The following is a 23,753-nucleotide window of genomic DNA, read 5'->3' as shown; positions in this document are numbered from 1 at the left end:
TGCCCATATATAAACCATTTATTATTACACGGCTCTGTGAAATACTTGATTCTGATTGGTCAATCGCGCATTCCAGCGGTACGTTATTTCCAGATAACACCCGCTCATACGGGTACTACGAGTTATCTTGACCGGTACTACTTCTATGCTTAACGCTGGCGCCATCTTGTGGCTTAAACAGCCGTGGGTTACAATGGAAGACTTCAAGGCAGGTTTCCTTTATAACGTTTTTAATATAGATCTTTTTCTTACACAAACGCATCGATTCGAATCAGAAGGCTCTATTAACCCATCAGAGCCGTGTGGAGCACGTCATTTGACGGACAGCTGCATTTTTTATGTACTTCAAACACAACTACAACAACTGCTTGGATTAACGTTAGCCTGGACTTTTTAAATATAACTCCGATTGTATTTGTCTGAAAGAAGAATGTCATTTACACCTACAATAACTTGAGGGTGAGTAAATCATAGGCTTGGTTTCATTTTTGGGTGAACTAACCCTTTCAGCATTCATTTTCAGCATTTAGCAAGGGCATATGGCAAATCTTCAGCAATAGATAATGGCTTAAAGTAGGTTGGAACTGTTTTCCTTCGCAGAAGCTTTGCGTAAGAGCTAATACAATATTTAATCTCGAGACAATATTTTGTGTTTAATAATTATTTATTTGAGACTAGTAGCCGTGTAATAAGCGGGATAATGTACACCCAGCCGGTTGTTACCGCAGAATAAACCCTTTCAGAATGATGCAAGACCCCTCCGCTTCGCGTCGGGGTCCTGATCACTCTGTCGGGGTTTATTCTGCGATAACAACCGGCTGGGTGTACATTATCCCTTACTTAATCTTTGTGCACTCTAGTGGTTAATAAATAGAACTGCATGCTTCTTCCGGAAGAACATTGCAGCCGGAGCTGCTACTCTCTGTTTATGTCTATGGCGGATCACGCAAGGACTGTGCTCCTCCGCAGCGGTACCTACCAGTCTGGCCTGAAATGGTCCCAATATAAATACTTATTATAAGTGTACCATAATGATTCAGGGTAAGACAAAAACACGGTTTGGAAAATTGATTCATGTTGCACATTCTCATTATTTAATTTGTGTAAATCTTGAACACAAAAAAAAGTTACAGACAGCAGCTTTAATGTTAATTTCAACATTTACTAATACTTTATTAAAATCTTGTTGATGGTTGTTAATGCACTGTGAACTAACATGAACAAACCATGAACAGCTGTATTTTAATTAACGTTAACAAAGATGAACAAATACTGCAACAAATGTATAGCTCATGGTTAGTTCATGTAAGTGAATACCATAGACCGTAAAGAAATATGGACGACTCGACATCATCCGTTTCCGCTTGCCATATTTGAAGCTTTCAGGCGGCCTTGCACGGCGCGGACATCTTGGGACCGAGTCTGCGCAGTAGCGATTTCGGGACCGGAGTTGCGCAGTAGAGCGCAGGAAGTAGAGCAGGGAGTACAGTCGCGATATCAAAAGCCCGCCCACACTCTCGCAGATGCAGAACAATTAATTATGTTGGTGTGAAATAAACAGTTATGGAAATGTAGAAATTAAAGCTAAAGCTCTAATCTGCTCCGAAAAATTTCGAAAAAAGTCTGTTAGTGCCTCAGTGACAACTTCACTCAGAGAAGCCGTCAGTCTCAGCTGTCAATCATGACGTCACACCCCCGTTTTTATAGCATCAAATAACTAACTCAAACTAAACTTATTTTTAAAACGAACTCCTGAAATGAAATCATCGTGATGATAACTGCCTTCAGTGACATAAACTAACTTTGGGGAAATTTTTTTTGAAGTGTAATTTTATTATTTAGTTTGCCTCGCGTCCATTAGAAATCACAGAGGGGCGGCTATACTGGGACCGGTCACCGGGGGGCGATCGAGGCGCGAAAGCTTCAGTAAATGAGAGGGAGACTGCAGGCTTGGTGCATACATTAACTAATATTAACTAATGAAACCTTATTGTAAAGTGTTACCAATGGTGTTAATGCCAAGCCCTGTGAAAGAGTATTTGTATAGAGCGATGATTTCTTAGCTCAATGGAAGTGACAACCATCAAAAATAGTGGCATCTTATTCATTGGTGGCGCATTGCTGTGTTTTAAAAGTAATGTAGTAGCTCAGCGGAAATCAACATGCAATTAATATTCACCCAAGATGATGGTGGTGGTAAAAAGACACACACAAAAAACAATGCATCTATGTCATGACCGGCTCTTTTAATACTATGCTAATTCCTAAATCCTCTTCAGTTATCAGCAATGATTAGCATAATAATTCCATCACAATAAATCAGCCTCACATCTTTGAAGGAAAGTCAATCAGGGACTCAGATGTGGTTATCAGGGGGTGAAGCACCTGTTAGACCACAAACATACTTTACACGAGTTCACAAATGCTTGGCCAATGCAGTGCAAGATTGGAAACACATTGGCTGCATCTCATTTCGGAGGCTGCGTCCTCCGGAGGTCGCATTTGAAGGCTTCATACGTCATCAAGGATATCTTATTTAAGAAAAGTAACTGTAAGAAAATTAACTGCCACATGGCATGTAAAATACTATAATTTCTTCCTTATTTTGCAAGCTAATGGTTACTTTTCTTCTTACTTTAGGAAGTTATCACAACGGTAAGCTTGCAATGAGTTATAAGTTGAGTGGTACTGAAAGTTTTCAACCGGACATTAGATATCGGCATTCATCTTTGCGTCACATCTGTATACACAAAGGAGTCCTTCTAATAGGCCATCGCATGTGAGGATGCTGCAGGTGGAGAATCATTTACAGCCTTTTCTCACAGCAGTTGGAATAATGAAATTTATCATTTTGATATCAGATTGTAATCCAAAAAGGACCAAACAACAATCAATGAAAACTATTCACCCCTAGCCAAATGCAAAAGATTATACTGTGCAGGAACTGAAATCTACAGGTAACGCTAATAAACACTACATTGCGTAGTTACGCAATGCTGATTTTGTTAAAAATAACCATTTGAGAACAAAGTATAACAATAATAAACATTTTCACAGATTGCTGTGATATGAGCTAAGCGATCGTTAATCAACGTTGCTAGCGCGATTTAATCTAATTATTTTTCCCCCTCATTTGTTCAGAACAAAAGTGGCAGACGTTAGTTGTCCAGATTACATTTTCTGGTGAAAATTCTTCTTTTGGTCATACTTCCAAGTTGTAGAATCTGTGATTCCGAAGTACAGTATCCACACCGGTGCGGTGAATAAATGACAGGCACACAAACTCCTTAAAACATTAGATTCATCCGCACTGAGGAGCTGTGCCGATGCACAATTTACGTTAAGATGATAAGTCCACAAATATCTGCAATTGCAAGCTTCAGGAATGTAGAATATGGTCATGCAGAATAAGGCCCTAATATGTGCTTTATAAGTCCTAAAAAACAGCCAATACCACTGCAATAAGCATCAAGTAATCCTGAGAATTGTACTCTAAACTAAAGTGCTACCAAATGTTTCTACATTAAAGGGATAGTTAACCCTAACCCAAAAATAAAAATTCTGTCATCATTTACTCACCCTCAAGATGTTGTGTAGTATTTTTTTTCCTGCAATGGTAGTCTCAGAGGGAGAGATCTGCTTGGTAACAAACAATCTTTCAAATATCATCTTTGGTGTACAGTAGAACAAATAAATTTATACAAGTTTGAAACAAACTGAGGGTCAGTAAATGATCATAGAATTTTCCTTTTTTTGGTGACCAAAAAAGATCCGATTTGTTTTTTTGTGATCTCTTTAATTAATGTATAAAATGCTTTTATCAAAAGCAACTTAAAAATGAAGAATGCTATATAAACAGTTCAGTGGTTCTGCAATTCAAAGCACCAATCATTTTCAGAAGTACAGGCATTTTCACAAAATGTAAAAATGTATATTTCAAGGTTTGACATGAAGCGTTTGCATTCATATACTTGCACTGAGTATGCATCTGACCTAAGAAGAAAAAAAATCATATCTCTTTTCATACTGTGAAAGATAAGCATACAGTCTATTCTACTCCCTGTTAAATCACTCTGTAAAAAAGGTCTGTTCTATGAGGACATTGTGGCTTACCACAACGGTCTGTGCATTTGAGGAGAGTGAAAAATGCAAATGGATTGATTCATGGAAAGCAGCGCGTGACTGAGTCTGTCCACGTGTGAAGGTTCCCTTAGAGCAGCCCACTCCTGATCAAAGGCAAGGTTAGTATGAAAGGAGGTTATGGGTTGAAAAAGCATCTATATTAGCATCTCAAGTTAGCTTCCATGGCTATAGATAAAAGCATATCCACACCTGCAATATTTAAACAAGAGCAACTGCTGTAAAATAAATAAATACATAAAAAAAATTTTTTGGGGAGGCCAACAAATCACCACTTCAACACTTCACTTTACAATGACAGAACAGTCAGCGTTCTCGTGAACCCTTCGGAGAGAATTGGAGAGGTGGTGCTCACATCCATCATAGGCTGGAGCACTACTCATCTCTGCATGGCTAAGAGCTCATTTTAAACAAATCGGGCAAATTCCTGGCATCTCTTTTGCAATCTCTTTCCCCAGTCAGCCCACCCTACTGGGGCCCAGCGGGCAGCATTGGGTAGGCCAGGGCATTCTCTCTGGCAGGCTCTCAGAGGCTGGAGTGGGCAGAGCAGGGAACGGGCTCTCTTACTTTGACAGTGAGAGCCGAGCGGAGCTCAGGGGCCACGGCCAGAGAGTCTCTCCTTTTCATTTACTAATTAAGCATGCAAATGAAATCTTAACAGTCTGCTCAGACGTGCTCCTCAAGGGAGCCTGCTTTGGCATTAGCTCTTGATTATTCCTGATCTGTTAGGAGAGGGAGCAAAAAAAGAAAGAAGAAAAAAATAAAATAAATAAAATAATTAAAAAAATAAGCCAGTAACCAGAAGGAACTGAAAAAAATGACTGCACTAATGAAAATGAAAATAAATATGTATATGTATAAACACATACATACATACATACATACATACATACAGGCACGGTCAAAAGTTTACATACTCCTTACAGAATCTGCAACATGTTAATTACATAACAAAATAAGAGGGATCAAACAAAATGCATGTTATTTTGTTATTTAGTACTTCTCCTGAATAAGATATTTTACATAAAAGATGTTTACATTTATTCCACAAGACAAACAATCTGAATTTATTTTTTGTTTTGTGATGTTGTTTGTTCATGAGTCCCTTGTTTGTCCTGAGCAGTTAAAACTGCTCAACCTTCTTCAGAAAACTGAGGTACTCGTACACAATTATTACAAAAGGTTCAAACATTCACTGATGCTCCAGAAGGTAACTATGGAAGCCTGTTTCTGCCACTAAATAAAAAACAAACAAAAAAACAACTAAAAAAACAATTGCGACTTTTAATCTCAGATTTGTGACTATTTCATGCAATTTCAAAATTATATTTCAAAATTCTGAATTTATAACTTGCAATTATGAGAAAAAAATTCACAATTATGATATAAAAAGTCACAAATACTCCTTTTATTTATTGGCGGAAACACAACAAAATTTGAAAAGCAAACAAGTTCAAAACAACGAAATCAAGCTGCAACACAACAAAACAGAATCAAGCCACAACACAACAGAATCAAGCCACAGCACAACAGAATCAAGCCACAACACAACAGAATCAAGTCACAACACAACAGATTCAAGCCACAGCACAACAGAATCAAGCCACAACACAACAGATTCAAGCCACAGCACAACAGAATCAAGTCACAACACAACAGATTCAAGCCACAGCACAACAGAATCAAGCCACAACACAACAGATTCAAGCCACAACACAACAAAATCAAGCCACAGCACAACAGAATCAAGCCACAACACACCAGAATCAAGCCACAACACAACAGAATCAAGCCACAACACACCAGAATCAAGCCACAACACAACAGAATCAAGCCTCAACACAACAGATTCAAGCCACAACACAACAGAATCAAGCCTCAACACAACAGATTCAAGCCACAACACAACAGAATCAAGCCACAACACAACAGAATCAAGCCACAACACAACAGAATCAAGCCACAACACACCAGAATCAAGCCACAACACACCAGAATCAAGCCACAACACACCAGAATCAAGCCACAACACAACAGAATCAAGCCTCAACACAACACAACAGATTCAAGCCACAACACAACAGAATCAAGCCTCAACACAACAGATTCAAGCCACAACACAACAGAATCAAGCCTCAACACAACAGATTCAAGCCACAACACAACAGAATCAAGCCACAACACAACAGAATCAAGCCATAACACAACAGAATCAAGCCACAACACAACAGAATCAAGCCACAACACAACGGAAATGCTCCCAACCATTACAGGGCTCTGGTAAAGAGTGGTAAATTGAGTTTTACTTGCCATTATTCTATAGATTAGTCAGTTTATGCTGCCGCATAAACGCAATATTGCATATACGCTAGCTGTTAACATGCTTCAATACAAGCATTAAAACGGGATTTTTAAATCTTGTGTATGGTTACTTCATAAGGAAATAAAAAGGCAGACCATGCAATAATATATAGTGATATAGAATAAGACTGTTCACTTAACTTAGATGTCAAATTTCAGAGGAATTCTAAAAGCATACTGAAACTGCTACAGTCAATGCTGACCAAGTTTTTGAAAGTTGAGAATGCAAGCTCATTGGCTACTGATAAAGCAGGAACTAAACAGCTGTGACCAATAGAGAATGGGTGTGTGTGTGAACAGTCGAATATTCAATCTATAATAATTATTTGAAGAATAAAAATACTACTTAAATTTTGCTGCATATGTTGCTTTGTTGGCCAAAAATACAGTGAAATCCTACGCATGCAAACTAAAATTCAGAGTCATACCAAATGCACTGGGTGGTGCTGTGGCGCTTATTAGCAAACTGATTGTATTTGATCACAGAATGTCGCCGCTTGCTTCTAGACGCAGCGAACGTTGGAATTACTTTTGATCAAATGGATCATTTTGGGTGAAACGGAGTTATCATAAAAATCTCTGCCATGAAATCACATGAAATCCAAACACCAGTCGAATGAAGAAAGACAGCCATCCATCACCCCTGTTAAAAAAAAAAACAGCATATGCTGGTTAGGTATGTTTTGAAGAATGGCAGCTGGTTTGAGCTGGTTCAAGTTGGTCCTGAGCTGGAGCTAGTTTCTTAAGACCAGCTTAAACCAGCCCAAACCAGCTGCCATTCCTCATAACATTACCTAACCAACATATGCTGTTTTTTACCAAAAGGGACTGCATTCACAACTACAGGTAAGTGCAGCTGTGCCCTCGAGTGAGCAGAAAATATTACTAATCTGATATTAAATAATCAGGACATATGCTTCCTTTAAGTTTCGTTGAGTGAGACAGATTTAAGAACAGAAAACACAAAGCGCTGTGAGAAACTTCGCTAGCCAAGCACACCGCTGTTAGCAGAACACATTTTCTCTGCACCAGGCCTTATTGTTATCAGACTGAGGAGCCAAATTTCACCCGAGCATGTGGATATTCTTTTTTGAACATGTGAAAAAATATTAACACCATAAGCTGACTCAAGTGGATATGTGCGTTCTGCAAGATAAATGGTGCAGTATTACCCCCCCCCCCCCCCCCCCCCATCCTGTTCATGATACTTCAGTTTGAATGCTTTTATTCTAAAAAAAAAACTTTTTTTACACACATTGTTTAATGTTTGCTTCTTAACTATCCCCTGCATATGAAGCCCCTAAAGGGATATGGCGATGGAAAAAATATGAGATGGGAGGAAAAATTATATTTCAATGCTTTTGCCAGGACATGCAGCAAAAGTTTATGTGACCAAAAGTTTTGAAATATATTTTGCTCTCCCTTGTCATATTTTTCTGTACCAGTAAGACATCTTTGGTCAACCAACAAACAAAGTATGGAGGGATTTTTCAGTCAGATTATAAACTAAAAGTCTAAAACTAAAAGTCTTAAACCAAAACTAAAAATCTAAATTTGAAACTTAAAGTCCAAGTCGAAAATGAATTTGGTATTTAGGATTGGGCATTTGGTATTTAGGATAGGGCATTTGGTATTTAGGATAGGGCATTTTCTATTTAGGGTTGGGCATTTGGTCATTTAGACATTTAGGATTGAGGATTGGGGATTTGGGGATTTAGGATTGGGAATTTGGTATTTAGGATTGGGCATTTAATCATTTAGCCATTTAGGATTGAGGATTGGGGATTTAGGATTGGGCATTTGAGGATTGGGGAGTGTATGCAAATTAGGAGGCGTGGCCCAAATACTGGAGGCTGGGTTTGAAATGGCTGGTGCGCAGATGCACCTTATGGACAGCAGAGGGAGCTCCCAGTGCTAAGGAGCACACTTAAATGAAACCAAACGGAGCGAGTGAGCGGCTTGAGCGAGGACTGTGCGATAACTTCAACTTAATGACAGCTTTGTAACATTTGTGGCCTCAAACACAAAGTCACCAGTGAAAGGAGTGCTATCGGTCTGACGACGAGAAAGCAGCAGACAGTGCAGCAGGTAAGATGCTAACATTAGCTACTAGTTATATAAGCTGATATTGCTAATATGCTTTAGTAGGGAATTATTATATTGGGACATGCTGCCTTGTTTTTTAAACTGCGGTTAACCCCTCTGACATTAGTAGATACACTCCTTTCCCATTGCCACTAGATGGTCTTGTTTATGTTTTTTTCTTTTTTGCTATATAGCCTATATACATTTTATTAAGATTGTGAGAGAAAAGAAATTAGGCTTGTTCGACTTGAACGCTGCACACTGCAAGACCTATCGGTTTATGACATCAAAGTACTGCGATGCAAAAGCATAAGGAGCGTCTACTCTCTTTGATGTCATATGTTGTGTGTGTATGTATGTATACGTTAAGACGATGTCAGTCAGAGCATAATATAGCAATATATTGTGGTCCTTTTTACACTGCACAAAAACCCTGCTGTTACATCGTCACTGGCCTTCATGATTGCTTTCCTAACCTTGTTTATATATATATATATATATATATATATATATATATATATATATATATATATATATATATATATATATATATATATATATATATATATATATATACATATATATATATATACACACATACATATACATACATACACACACAACATATGACATCAAAGAGAGTAGACGCTCCTTATGCTTTTGAATGCCAATATAATAATTCCCTACTAAAGCATATTAGCAATATCAGCTTATATAACTAGTAGCTAATGTTAGCATCTTACCTGCTGCACTGTCTGCTGCTTTCTCGTCGTCAGACCAATAGCACTCCTTTCACTGGTGACTTTGTGTTTGAGGCCACAAATGTTACAAAGCTGTCATTAAGTTGAAGTTATCGCACAGTCCTCGCTCAAGCCGCTCACTCGCTCTGTTTGGTTTCATTAAAGTGTGGTCCTTAGCACTGGGAGCTCCCTCTGCTGTCCATAAAGGTGCATCTGCGCACCAGCCATTTCAAACCCAGCCTCCATAGTATTTGGGCCACGCCTCCTAATTTGCATACACTCCCCAATCCTCAATCCTCAAATGCCCAATCCTAAATCCCCAAATCCCCAATCCTCAATCCTAAATGGCTAAATGATTAAATGCCCAATCCTAAATACCAAATTCCCAATCCTAAATCCCCAAATCCCCAATCCTCAATCCTAAATGTCTAAATGACCAAATGCCCAACCCTAAATAGAAAATGCCCTATCCTAAATAGAAAATGCCCTATCCTAAATACCAAATGCCCAATCCTAAATACCAAATTCATTTTCGACTTGGACTTTAAGTTTCAAATTTAGATTTTTAGTTTTGGTTTAAGACTTTTAGTTTTGGACTTTTAGTTTATAATCTGACTGAAAAATCCCTCCATAACAAAGAGCAGTGAAAATTGTGTCATCATTTACTCACCATCAAATTGCATTGAACATGTATGACTTTCTTCCACAGAAAACAAAACATTCTTAAGACTTCACTTTTTTAAGACTGAACTTACATTTTTAATTTGTCATCTGAATTTACATTACATCTGCATTGACAACATCCTCCAAATTGTCTGTGTTCCACATATTAAACAAAGGAACAACGTGAGGGTGAGTAAATGAGTAAAGTGTGTGAACTATTCCCACTACACTTGTTGGTCAAGGGGACTGTGATTATGAGACAGAAGAATTGTCATAATTACAGGTATTGTTTGAATTTACCTTTAGTAGGTCCTGTGTGTCATCCATGCAGTAGATGCGGATGTTGTACTCTAGCGTGGAGCAATAGGCGGGACCAAACAGCAGCAGTTTTAGGCGTTTAGCGGCAGCCATGCTGAGGGACTCCCCGACCAGAGCAAAGCGGCCCAGCTGCTCCGTGAACACCCGGCACGTCTCCGCCTCCTGCTGGCAGTAGTACGGCTCAGACACCACTTCCTCACCCAGCTGAAGTACATCCTGGGAAGCCAATGAGAAAAGGACACAGGGATCAGAGGAGAGGGCAGGCAGCAACTGTGTCAGCGAAGTTATTGGAGAGATGGTCAGCTCCTGCCCTGAGGATGTTCGGTGTCAGATTTTAGATACAATGAAGTGACTTAGGTGAGCAGAAACTGAAAGGTTTCTGCATAATGAACTGGTTTCTGTGCTCTAATGAGACACTAATAGCAGGAGTTCATCGAGAATCTTCACTCAGAGTTTCCCTCTCTTTTCCTTACAAGCAGGGGTGAAAAAAAAATATCTACAGCTTAGAATTAGTTATGTAAAAAGAGAAAGAGTTACATACAGAACAAGGGGCAATTAAAATAAATACAAAAACAATGTTTTATGGGTTTTTTTCAGCATTTATGGTTTGGTCAAGAGAACACTCGATTTTTTATTTGCTAGTTTATCTACATGCTAAGGCTGAATTTATGTGATCAGAAATAATGTTACTGTTTGAAATACTATTGCAATTTGAAAAGTTTTCCATTTTAATATACTAATTATAAAATGACAGTCAGTAATGTAAAATTGAAATGTAATTAAATGTAATTCAAATGCAATTCATTCCTATGATGGCAAAGCTGAATATTCAGGATCATTACTCTAGTATCACACGATTCTTCAGAAATTATTCTAATATGGGGATGTGTTATTTCTTAAAATGTATTAATTTCTTATTAATTAGAAACATTTCTTATTATCAGTGTTGAAAATGTTTGTACTGCTTAATATTTTTGTGGAAACCATGATTGATATTTATCAGAACTTAATTATGAATAGAGTGAAAAAAATAAATAAATCGCACATCATTCCTCAAAAAGATGCATTTACGCTATAATTCATGTCCAGTATATGAGTTTCATACATATACAGTTAGCGCTTTAACCACTTCTTCTTCTACTTCCAATTTACTTCATTTTGCACCCCACTGTTTCACGTTAATCAATTAGTGACTTTGACAGTTTGAGGTGCTTCTCTACTAATAACCGGGAAAATAAACTAATTAACAGGTTGCCATGTGCAAGAGCTTGTTAGGTCATGGCAAGATGAATCTTTTAATTGGATGCATGAATCCTGACTGACATCAGAGATATTTAAGTGTTCCTTATATAGACTAATGCAAAAACTGTATTAAAATCACGAGAAAAGGCATTCTGTCAGAAAAAGTGACTCTAGTAAAGGCCAACACTATTGTGAGGGAACAAGCCATTTTCTCACAGTCTCCGGTCAGATACAATCACATAAAAGCTCCCCAGAGTGGCTTTAATTAGAGAAAAGGCAAGTGGGATACGTGGCGACAGAACATTCTGCAGGAAGCTCATCAAAAAGATTCCTCACACCGTCTCTCGCTTTTTCTCTCGCTCACACCATTATCTAATCAAATACAGAGAGGCGGCCCTACTGTCGTGCACCTCGGGATTCGGGCCAGGAAATTACATCCAGCAATCAATAAAATAAACCACTATCTTCATCAGTGAAATTAGTATTGGCACAAGGCGTTTTCCATTTGACCACAATGAAGTCAAATTTTTTTTTTCATTATCATTTTTTTTTCTTTTTCAAATTACTCAACAAAAAAAAAAATTAATCCTGCGGTTCGATAACGACACAGACTATATTTCATTCTCTTCTGCTCGCGTTTTGCTGATCTGTGTCCTCTGGAGAAATTAATTGCTGCGAGTCTGTCTGCCAAGGCTCCTTCCAGGACAAACTTCCCTGTGTTTTTTCTGCTGTACCTGGCCAAGAACGGCGACCTGCCGCCGATGGGCTATATTTGGGCCAGGGGATGATTAAAAGTGCTGCTCTACCCTCTATCTAAGACAGGCCTATTCATTCTACTGCCGCCCCATTGCTGCCACACCAAGGAGCCTGAATAATTTATGCACGGTATCAAACATGAAAGAAGACCTTCACTCTCTTCCTCCGCCCTTCCTTCCTAGGTTCCTCCTCTTCCTTGTCTCGGTGTCCCTGATGTATCTCGTAACGACCCTGCGCGGTTCGGTGCAGATTTGGAAAAGCCATCAGGCATAATGAAGGACTCACCCCAGCTCGGTTTAAAGGCGGGTGCTGATGACCATGGGATGGAATGAGGAAAAGATCCATACAATTAAATGGAGATTAAATGTGAAGGTATGAGAGATAGGTGAAATGAGGAGTACGCTGATGGAGACACTTCAGAGCTTTATTGTCTGAGAGGCCATTTGAAATGATTATGACGATACAGTCCATTTGCCTCCATACGATATTCAATTCGTTTGCAGGATGAACAGAGAGAAAGAGATGGTAAAGGGCAAGAAAGGTGAAAATAAAGCATGAATTCCTCCTACATACAGTTCAACACTTATTAAAATGAGGCACTATTGTATAGCTATAACTTTATTTATCTCCACACTGACGATACATTGTTCTCGTAACTTCACATGGTGTCACCGCGTGGGGTTGGGTTCATAGGAGAAGCTTCAACGCAAATGTCAAGAAATTTAATTAACCATCACCCCTTGCATATTAAAATAAAAGTAATTATATTTTGCATTTTTGTATTTACATTTTCTTCCCAACTCCAAATCCCAATAGTTATAACTGAATATTTTACAAGCCATTTTAAATGCATTGAGCTTACTCTGATTTTTGAGCCAAGCGGATTTGAAATGATATATAAGCATATATTACATGTTTCTCACATAATGGAAATAGCAATGGAGGTTTGTGCTTTTCCTGTGATTTGCTTGTGAAAAAACATCCAAACCTTTCTACACAGGTAAAATCTACAGGGTTCAAACCGTAGACTGTAAAAAAAAATATGGACGACGCGAACCAGAGTTGAAGCTTAGAGTTGCTCCGCATGGCGCTGACATCTTGGGACTGGATTCTGCAGAGTAGTGATTTCGGGACCGGAGTTGCGCAGTAAAGACCAGGAAGTACAGCCACGATATCAAAAGCCCGTTCACACTCTCACAGATGCAGAACAATTAACAGAGGTGGAAAGAGTAGCAAAATATTCTACTCAAGTAAAAGTACTGTTACTTCAATGAAATTTTACTTAAGTACAAGTAAAATTACTGGTCTAAAAATTTACTCAAGTAAAAGTAGCTCATTTAAAATGTACTCAGAGTAAAAGTTACTTAGTTACTTTTTTAACAGTGGGGGTGGGGGACTCTCCCCTGTAGGGTTGTGTGATAGGATGAGATTTTCACGATATGACAACTATCTCAGAAAACATCAATTAAACATTTACTGTACCTATTAATCATGATGGTTATTATCACTTGTTAAAATGATGTTAAATGAACGAAGAAGATTAGTCTTTTTTTTATTTGGTTGAACAAATGCTTTATTATAACAAACTTAAAACCATTTGTTTATTTTGTTTATCAAAATTTCAATAAAACATGTCTAATAAACTAAATTCAATAAATTATTATGAATTAGATTAACAACTTATTTTTATCATTAATTCGTGTTTTTTTTTAAAGAATAATAGTCCATATGCAGTAGACGGAGCAGCTCATTCACAGAGAGAGAACAAGTAGATCATATATTCATATAGCAATGTTTTGTGCTTTAATGTTCACTGACCATGTCGCGATTTGATTTATTTCTAAGGCCTACAGCTCTACATTCGAGTTTTTCGTTCATCCACCAGTTTGCGTGTATCACGCCAAATCTACGTTATAATGTAAAGTTAAGGATCATGACTGGATTCCGGGATTCCCTCTGCGTCACAGAAATCAATCGGCCTAAGTTATAAACATACCTTTATTTGCACAGAGGGATGTGTGCCCGAACATGTTCTATGTGTTTCTTCATTTGCATCCACATTTTGTGCAAATTTGATATCCTCCAGGACAACACCACATTATTTTTTTCTATATCCAAAGTATTTCCATACTAGCCAGGAGTTCACGACGGCGTTTTGCTTTCACCTGGGTCTGCGTCACTGACATCTGTCTTGTTCGTCTCCATCTGATATTTGCGCGCATGTTCTCTCCCGCGTCCCGCGCCCTCTATTCAATATTAGTCATTTCCGGATCGCGTTTTTTTTCCTTCCCTCTTTGCATTAATGATTTATTTTTACTCAGTAACAGATGTGGTTTAAAATGTAGCGAAGTACAATACTTTAATCAAAATGTCCTTAAGTAAAAGTAAAATTACAGATTTTTCAAACTACTTAAAAAAGTAGAAGTACACAGAAAAACTACTGAATTACAGTAACGCGAGTAAATGTAATTCGTTACTTTCTACCTCTGACAATTAATTATGTTGGTGTGAAATAAACAGTTATGGAAATGTAGAAATTAAAGCTAAAGCTCCAATCTGCTCCCAAAAATCCTGAAAAAAGTCTTTTAGTGCCTCAGTGACAACTTCACTCAGAGAAGTCGTCAGTCTCAGCTGTCAATCATGACGTCACACCCCTGCTTTTATAACATCAAATAACTAACTAAAACTAAACTTATTTAAAAAAAACGAACACTTGAAATTAATTTTGGGAAATTTGGGAATAATATTTGAAGTATAATTTTATTGTTTAGTTTGCCTCGCATCCATTAGAAAACGATCGAGACGTGGAGGCTTCAGTTTCTGAGAGGGGTGCTGCAGGCTTGGTTCAAACCTGCATTCCTTCAGTTATCAGCCCAGGGGTCCGTTCTTCGTACCTCGCTTAATACATCCGAGATGATTTGACAGATCCCAGATCTTCTAAACCTGATAACAGATCTCTGGCTAATTTGGTTCTTCAAACGAATTTGTGGATTTAATCAAAATATCTGGATTAATATATCTTTACTGCACATTCTTTGATACTCAAAACCACGATCAGCAATGCAGCGATTGGCTGGTGTCAAGACAACGTAATGACAATGACATCATATAATTAAAAATCCACGAAAAGCAAAAAACACGAATTTCTGGACCTTTATAAAGAAAACGACCAAACCAACATAAAAGTTAAGTTAAATTAAATCTGCACTGTTTTGATGAACATGATTCCTAATTATTTATAGTCACAATTTTATAGTGTTTGTACACCCTTTACATTTTTATATCAACATTGTAATTCAAATTTGAATTCAATTTGAAGCAGATTTGTTTACGTGACACTATTAAAGTTTCTTAACAGTCAAGATCAAATTATCTCTAGCGCTGCATCAAGCCACTCTATCCGTCATCACTCAAATTAACGCCGACCACTGAACATAGATCAGTGTGCACGACGCAGACAATGTGCAAACCTCCAATACAACAATAAAGTAATTATTCCATCACAAATAAATCTCTCCAGCAAGTGACTGTGTCTATGATAGCAATGTTATGTGTGTAATTATTATACGTACCTTTTACACAACATTATATTATATATTATTTTCAAATAAACTATATTAGGATTATTATTTAAAATTATTATTGCCCCTGGTTCAGTAAGGAACTCTTGGAGTAAAGTAGCAGTGGCTGAGACAGATTTAAAGTATCACCTCAAGATGCAATCTAATCCTGTTCGCATGAAATAAGCCTGCTCCCAATCAGGTTTAAGCTAACGGACCTGTTGCTATGACATCAAGTCCAAGATGAGCGTTGAAGAACCAAACAATCCGAGATCATGCTAAACTGTCAACAATCAAACCTAGCTAACTGAGTTTGCGACGTACGAAGAACAGGCCCGCTAAGCTAAATAAAAACGCACACAAACGAACACTGACCTCCCAGGTTCCCTCATATGACTGCTTCTTGAGACGGATGGCCCAGTTCTCCAGGCACGCATCAGAGCAATGGTCCATACTGAGGATGACCGGCCGGGTGAGCACCACACCGGGCGGTCCGCAGCTCACCACGGGGCTCAGCAACGTCTGACACCCAGCCAGGGGCAATCTAGAGGGAGGCAGAAGGGGAGAACATGGTCAGGATTCAACCAAAGGGTTCTGGATGGATTGCCAATGTCAAGCACAGAGCAGCCCCTTTTACAAGACGAGTCTCCACTATTAATCAGGGCTCTGGTCCTCTGATCTGACTTTTCACACTCTGCATTCAAGCCCAGTAGGGAGCTGGTCGTGAACACCGCATGAAAGCATGGGCAAAAAATAGCCAGACCGCTACCTGGTGCTTCACTCCGACAGGAAAATCTAAAACAGGAGAACATTTCCCTCGCTGCAGCCTATGGCTCATTTGCATATAACAGACACAACACGTACACATAAGCGTTTGATATCTCAAGCTAGTATTAGTCATAAATCTGAGCAAATGGCTCGCTCAAACACACACACGCACAGGCACAGACACAGACACACACACAGACACAGACACACACACACACAGACACACACACAGACACACAGGCATGTGGAGATTGACTTCAATTATGTTTGACGCTCTGTGCCGGGCCTTTTTAAAATCTGATTCAAACTGTGCATTCTTTCTTTGTGAGGCAGATCCTCAGATTGGTTCCAGGGACCTACCTCATGTCTTCCTTCTTCTGAATGGTGAGATAAATCTCATAAATCTTCCCTCTGGGAATGGCCTCTGGCGGGATGAGCAGGCTGATTCCTAATGTAAATAGGAACAAAAGAGACAAAGTAGGCTCATTTGTTCAATCTGAACACTGCCTTTGTCACAGCTCACAGTGAGCCTTTATGTGACAAAAGTAAATGCATTTAAAACCTTACAAATCCACAGTCGAGGTCAAAGATGTCATCTACCAGCTAAACCGTCAAAAACGCTTTTACTTTCTGTCCTGGAGATGAGGACAGAGACAGGAAGTGCCTAAAACAAGGTTATGTCTATTAAATGAAATGCATAATGTGAACTTTCAGAAAATGTATCATTAACTTTCCCATTGGCAGCAAAATAACATTTTTAAATTAAGAAAACCCTAAAGTATCAAATAGACAAAAGTCTGCATTTGTCTGGTAATTTTTTTAATGATTGAAATATAATTAAATTCAAGCTTGTTTCCCAAAATAAACAAACAAATAAAAATGAACTAAACAAATAAACAAATTAAATAAAATCAACTGGAAATAGACAAACATGAAAAAAAGACTAAAATATGAAATACAATATTAAATTCTTCTACATCTGAACAGATTACAATTGTCTGAATACATTTTTTTTAAACATTTTTAATGCAATTTATTGTGTGTGCGTGTGTGTCTATATATATATATTATATATATAATATTAATGTTATATTATACAATAATAAATCCTTCTGCATCCAAAAAGAATACTATTGTGTCTGAACTTTTTTTTTATTTGTATTTTTTTTATTATTCCTCATAATTTGGGTAATTGAAATGCATATCCCTTAATAGTTAATAAAATTTTAAAAAATAAGCTGCTCACTGCAGCTATGTTATGTGTGTAATTACTTAATAAGAGAAACAGTTTGGTGACCACTGATATAGGCGATGAAATTATGCTGCCTTCATTCTCAAAACAGCAGTGGGTAACAGGTATCTAAAGTCTGGCATTATATTTTGAAGGACAATGTTTTTAGCCAAGGGAGCCCTGGTTATTTCATTTCCACTGCCTCGTGAGCTGTCTCTTTGACCGCGAGTGATTCATAATGTGACAGCCTGATGAACCCTCTGTCTGTGATTAAGGAGACTAATTGGTTTGAATATACTCTGGTGGTGTCCTTGGAGTGGATAGAGTTGCAGGCACTATGAATGTGCACGCTGCATATCAGCTTACAGTGCCACAGCTGACAACTAAGCCAATGGCTTGGCTCGCAGAAGATGCAGTGAGGTATCCTTTAAAAACGAAAAAGGCAAATAAAACAAGACATTCCCCAATTACAGCTATTTCCGATGAAAAAAGAAAACGGTTGTCATTGTCAAAACACAATCATTAGTGTATAAATGGAAGCACTTCTTTGCCCGCTCTGCGTTGTTCCTTGAAAAACGTCTTTAGAAGATTTTCTCATTCGCTCGTGCCCCGATTTACATAAAACTGCTTGGATTACCGTGTAATTGGATCACTTCACCCTTCCATTTTGGGCCATGTCGGTATTATAACATTGCAGTTAACAAAGCACCAGAGTTCATTCACAACACTCCTGACTAAACACACCAAAAAATATTGTACTGTTTCAGTCATATAATCTTACCGGTGTTGGGGAGGGTCAGGCGGCCACCCAGGAAATTGAAAGTGCCGTAGGATGTGTTGACGTTGTCTCTCGGTAGCGTTTTGAAATACGTCTGAGAAGAAAGACGGTTCATGAAGTCATTGGGGTCGCTTGGCAGTTTGCCGTTGTGCAGCGTGTGGGAGCCGTTGGGAAGGGGCTCCAGGAGGGGGCCGTTGCTCATGGAGAACTTCCCGGTGACTTCGTGTCGAGAACGCAGAGTTCCCTGATAGCTAGTGGTTGTGGTGGTCAAATCAGGCTGGATGGTGAGCAAATGAGAGTTTTCTGTAGAAACAAAGAGAGACAAAGGAGTGAAAAACACTTCGAAAGTTCACGCTGGTTAAAAGCACACAGCACAAATTGAAATTCAGTGCAAACGCACAAATCCATGGATGTAGCCGGGCCCTCGCGCTGAGAGAGACTCACTCGTAAATAAATCAATGCCTTCTCCTCCTCTTTAGCAGCCACAATCAATTCCATACACCGGTTAAAGAAAGCCTGGCAGTCACGGTTTAAATTTTTTACACTTTAGAGAAAGCTTACTGTGTGGTTTCATTCAGGTTCAAATCCCAAAAATCCAACTCCGTATTTCACGATATCAGAGCCGTTCTCATGTTTCTCCACATTAAACACTTTACATGTGTAAAAATAAAAGTGCACAGCAGTAGGCAGATTTGTTTCGTGGGAGGATCAATGGAAATCAGCTTAATGCTACTATTACCAAATCACTTCCCACGGTCGCAGGCGGATGAGTGAAGGTCTCCTCTCACACGCAGCTTCAAAGATGATCCAAGTAAAACCAAAATCACAATCGTTTGGAACCATGAAGATGACACACAAAACTATGGCTACTTCGGTTTAATGCAAACGACGCAACACACACGGACACATTTGCGAGACTGTGGGCCTCTACGGCCACAGGTGGTACACGGGCACTGGGATGAAAGGATGAGCGTGAAACACCGTGACGAGGAGTGGATAGTGTAGAGAAACAATAGCCTACTGCTGCGGGCTGCCCTGCGTGGTGCCCACACACCTGGCTTGGTGGGCTTGATGCCCATGGGCTGAAAGCCAGTGGTGAGGATGGAGGAGTCAGCCACATCTGCATCCAGACCTTCCTTCTTCCTGCGGTACACCAGCACCAGTATGATCAGCAGCAAAGTCAGACAGAGAGCCACCACCACGATCCCCACGTACAGGGCCACGTCCTCAGCACCTGACGCCGCTGCACAGAGACAGAAAGAGACACCCATGTCACTAATGGTCACATCAAATGTTGTCAGTATTCACATTTATTTATTAGTCAACAAAGAGCTGATTAGGCTGATATTAGAAGCTGCAAATAATGTTTTGACGACTCATTTTACTTGAACCACGTTGTAGGGTGTAGATGGCACAAAAGTTTACATTTATGATATCAGTACATATATTAGTTAACAGCGGCGTAGCACCACATTTTGGGACCTGGGTACAAACCATCTTAGTGGGCTGAGAAACTGCTGATAAACTATTCTGCATCTGACATAACCTCCTTCTGGGGATGAGGGGGAAAGTGCTTCATAAAGTAAATATTGCATCTAATACTACAAATAAAGTATAACATAAAACCCTGTATAAAGATTTTTATAGCATTTATCTGACATAGAAAGCGTTTGCATTATTACACACTAGAAATTAAAGAAATTAACACTTTTATTCTGCAAGGATGCATACAATTTATCATTAACGACAGTAAAAACATTAATAATGTTACAGAAGATTATATTATTTCAAATAGAATCTTATCTTTGTCTCCGCAGTCAATTTTTTTTTTTTTTTTTAGTTTTTATTGCTTTTTTTTTTTTTTATATATATATATTTTTTGTTGCTTTTTTTTGTTTTGCTCGTACCACATACCATAGTGATACCAATGGGTGGGCTATTGCATTTTTGTCATTAAAACACTTAAAATGTAAACAAGCCATTTGTACCTAAATTCTATACAAAAACTAGTGCATGTATATGTATGTATAGAAAGCATTTTTTTTTTTGTTATAAAAATATATCCACGGTTAAGGGTTTTGCCCCAGTGACAAACTATTGTACCCCTAAAGATACAATTTTGAAGAAATAAAAAATTCTCAGTGTGTAATATGCAGATTTGTTGCTCAAGAAACATTTCTGATCAATGTTAAACACAGTATTCTTTAGTTTCTTACAAAAATTTCCTTGCTGAATAACTATTTTTATTTATTTAAAAAAAATTATGCAATATGTATACTGTGCACAATTGTATTTATGTGTGAAACATCTGCATTGCCTACTTCAATTGGCAAAAGTGTAGTAAACAAAAGAGAAACCTGCATAGATGTTTAGAAAAAAAAAAAAAACATACAAAATAGCACTGTACACTGTGTAATGCTTACAAGTAAGTACTCCACTCCCACCTGATTAGCTGGTTAAAAAATACTTAAAATGAAAAATCAATGTCAATTTTAGAATGGAATACCTGTTCTTCCAGTGTATTACTTTGTAATCTGACGTTAACCAAATTTAGCCAGATGCCAGTGTTTTTTTCAGCGTAAAATTATTAGTAAACAGAATTACCTAAACCTGGCTTGCATTTTGCGCAAGGGAATTAATTGCTGGGAAAACATTTCAGTAGTTGTGCAGATTCCCCATTGCCGCCTCCTTAAAAAGGTAATCATATCTGTGCTTCAGTGGGTTGTTCTGCAGTTGGAAAGATGGGAGTGTTTGCTGGCAGCCTGCTACATCAGCATTCTTCAAGATGCTGAATTTATGGCCATGATTTTGAAAGACACTTCCTTCCAAAGAGAGAAAGAGAGAGAAAGAGAGAGAGAGGGGCAGAGAGAGCAAGAGAGTGAGAGGCAGAGCGAGAGAGGCAGAGTGTGTGTGTGTGTGTGTGTGTGTGTGTGTTTCTGACACAAAGCAGATATTCTTATGAATCCACATAATTTCATGTGCCCTCTCTCATTGTGGCCTGCAGCTTTATGGCTGAGTACCCAGAGACAATCACATCCAAAATTATTCTAATCAATTGTGTCGGTGGGTAATGGGATTTGTCTAGGTTGTCTCTGTGGCGTACTGATTTTTGGGTGGCAGAGATGTCTGCGCTCACTGCTGGGAGAGACCCGGTGGCTGCACAGTGAAGAGAGACTGCAGAGGCGTATTCAAGCCTATTTAGACGCTCCATGGACTGACAGCTAAAGGCTACAAGGAAACGCTCATCCAATGCTCCTGAACTCTGGGGTAGAGTCAAAGCTGTGCATATGGGACATATCACTGAGCATTATGCGCTGTCCCACATTATAGTCCACTCCTGTACACAAGTGGGGGTCAAAAGAAGGGCGATTTAAGAATAAAGGTGCATGTTTTTAACAGTCTAAAATGAAGAAACTGCTGATAAACTATTCTGCATCTGACATAACCTCCTTCTGGGGATGAGGGGGAAAGTGCTTCATAAAAGTAAATATTGCATCTAATACTACAAATAAAGTATAATATTCAACCCTGTATAAAGATTTTTATAGCATTTATCTGACATAGAAAGCGTTTGCATTATGAAACACACTAGAAATTAAAGAAATTAACACTTTTATTCTGCAAGGATGCATACAATTTATCATAAACGACAGTAAAAACATTAATAATGTTACAGAAGATTATATTATTTCAAATAAAATCTTATCTTTGTCTTAGTTTTTTTTTTTTTTTTTACTTTTTGTTGCTTTTTTTAAATATTTTTTGTTGCTTTTTTTTTGCTTGTTTTGCTCACAACCTTGTTTCGTTTAATTTTAATGGAGGCAACAAAGTTCTTGGTTGTTGATTTTTAGTATTATTATTTTTAGCCCTTCATTAGTGCGAAAAAATGCACAGGAAGTTTCACTCTCTTTGGCTCAATCATCACAATCACACTCACATTCTCACACTCTTTGCTTGGTTTGTTTGGACTAAACTAGAGTGAGATTGTCAAAGGAAATGATTCAATTAGAATCATCCCCGAGCCCAAAATCACACAGACAATTAAAACAGGGCTGTCAATTACCATTATGCCAGCCTGCGTCACTCTAATTAAGCGGTCTTCTAATTGTTCATCACACTCTTAATCACCAGAGTCGCAATAAACACCCTCGTTGCTATCAGCGGAAATGATACTTAAGACAATCTACACTTCTCAGGACTACAGGTGCCTGGTCCGGTTCGTTTCATACAAATAGCTCAATTTTTCCGACGTGACTTCAGAGTATGGCTAATGCAGCTCAGGAGTCATCTGCAACATGTCTTGACATGTTTTGTGTGAGCGCTCCTGACTGATGACTCTGTCAATACGACATGATACCGTGCAAGCAGGAGGGTGGCCGAGCTGCAGGAAGTGGCATTTCATCAGGGCTTGTTTTATGACAGCTGGTCAATCGTGAATGACTGAGCGCATGCAAACAGGAATCGCTCCTGCGCCTCGGTATCGACGATGCATTAAGTATGTCTGCGGGAAGTGACTTTGTCATGGTTTAAAAGGACTTATGATATCATAAACTGAAAGTTGTTGCACCAAGAGATGATGGGGGCTTTTGGGGGTGTGTGGGCATGTGTTCCAGGTGCTGAAAATAGCATGACAAAAAGAAGATTAACAGACTGAAGTTTCTGTAAATCTGTAAAACCCTTCTACTGAATCATGAAATGCATATATATATATAGCCATTTTTTGTTTGTTTTTTTCATATTTTTTCCCTACACATCAACTGCAAGTTTATGAGAAAAAAAAAAAACACCTTCCTTGAACCATACAAGACAAGTATCAATAATGGGGAACATAATAATAAATACAATTAAAATATGAATAAAGAATCAAGAGAAATATGCAATAGAATTTATCCAGATCTTAAACTCATTGAAAGTTTTTGGGATGTGCTTGAGGAGACTTTACAGACTGGAGTGATCTACTCTTGTATATATATATTATATAATATATATTAGGGCTGGGACTCGATTAAAAAAAAATCTAATTAATAAGAGGCTTTGTAATTAATTAATAAATCGAAATTAATCGCATTTTAATTGCATATAAATATTTGACCTGAGAACAGTAATTTTGT

General features: G+C 38.3%; 1 protein-coding gene across 4 annotated transcripts in view; it reads right to left on the bottom strand.

Annotated features, from left to right (window-relative positions):
- The window catches only part of unc5a (unc-5 netrin receptor A), a 236,065-nt gene that overhangs the window by 22,544 nt on the left and 189,768 nt on the right, over positions 1-23,753 (bottom strand). For 2 of the 4 annotated variants that reach the window (XM_067457151.1, XM_067457153.1), the window contains 5 exons: positions 19,664-19,885; positions 18,646-18,945; positions 16,994-17,081; positions 16,241-16,409; positions 10,290-10,523 (listed from right to left, as the gene is read on the bottom strand). In XM_067457151.1, the coding sequence (XP_067313252.1) occupies positions 10,290-10,523; positions 16,241-16,409; positions 16,994-17,081; positions 18,646-18,945; positions 19,664-19,885 (1,013 nt within the window). The remainder of the gene's footprint in view (positions 1-10,289; positions 10,524-16,240; positions 16,410-16,993; positions 17,082-18,645; positions 18,946-19,663; positions 19,886-23,753) is intronic. The other 2 variants (XM_067457152.1, XM_067457154.1) reach the window with 1 other exon arrangement.

This window comes from Pseudorasbora parva, chromosome 11, assembly GCF_024679245.1.
Source record: "Pseudorasbora parva isolate DD20220531a chromosome 11, ASM2467924v1, whole genome shotgun sequence".
NCBI classification, from domain to species: Eukaryota; Metazoa; Chordata; class Actinopteri; order Cypriniformes; family Gobionidae; genus Pseudorasbora; species Pseudorasbora parva.
Note: the sequence above shows the minus strand (reverse complement) of the source record. Positions and strands in the feature narration are given on the sequence as shown.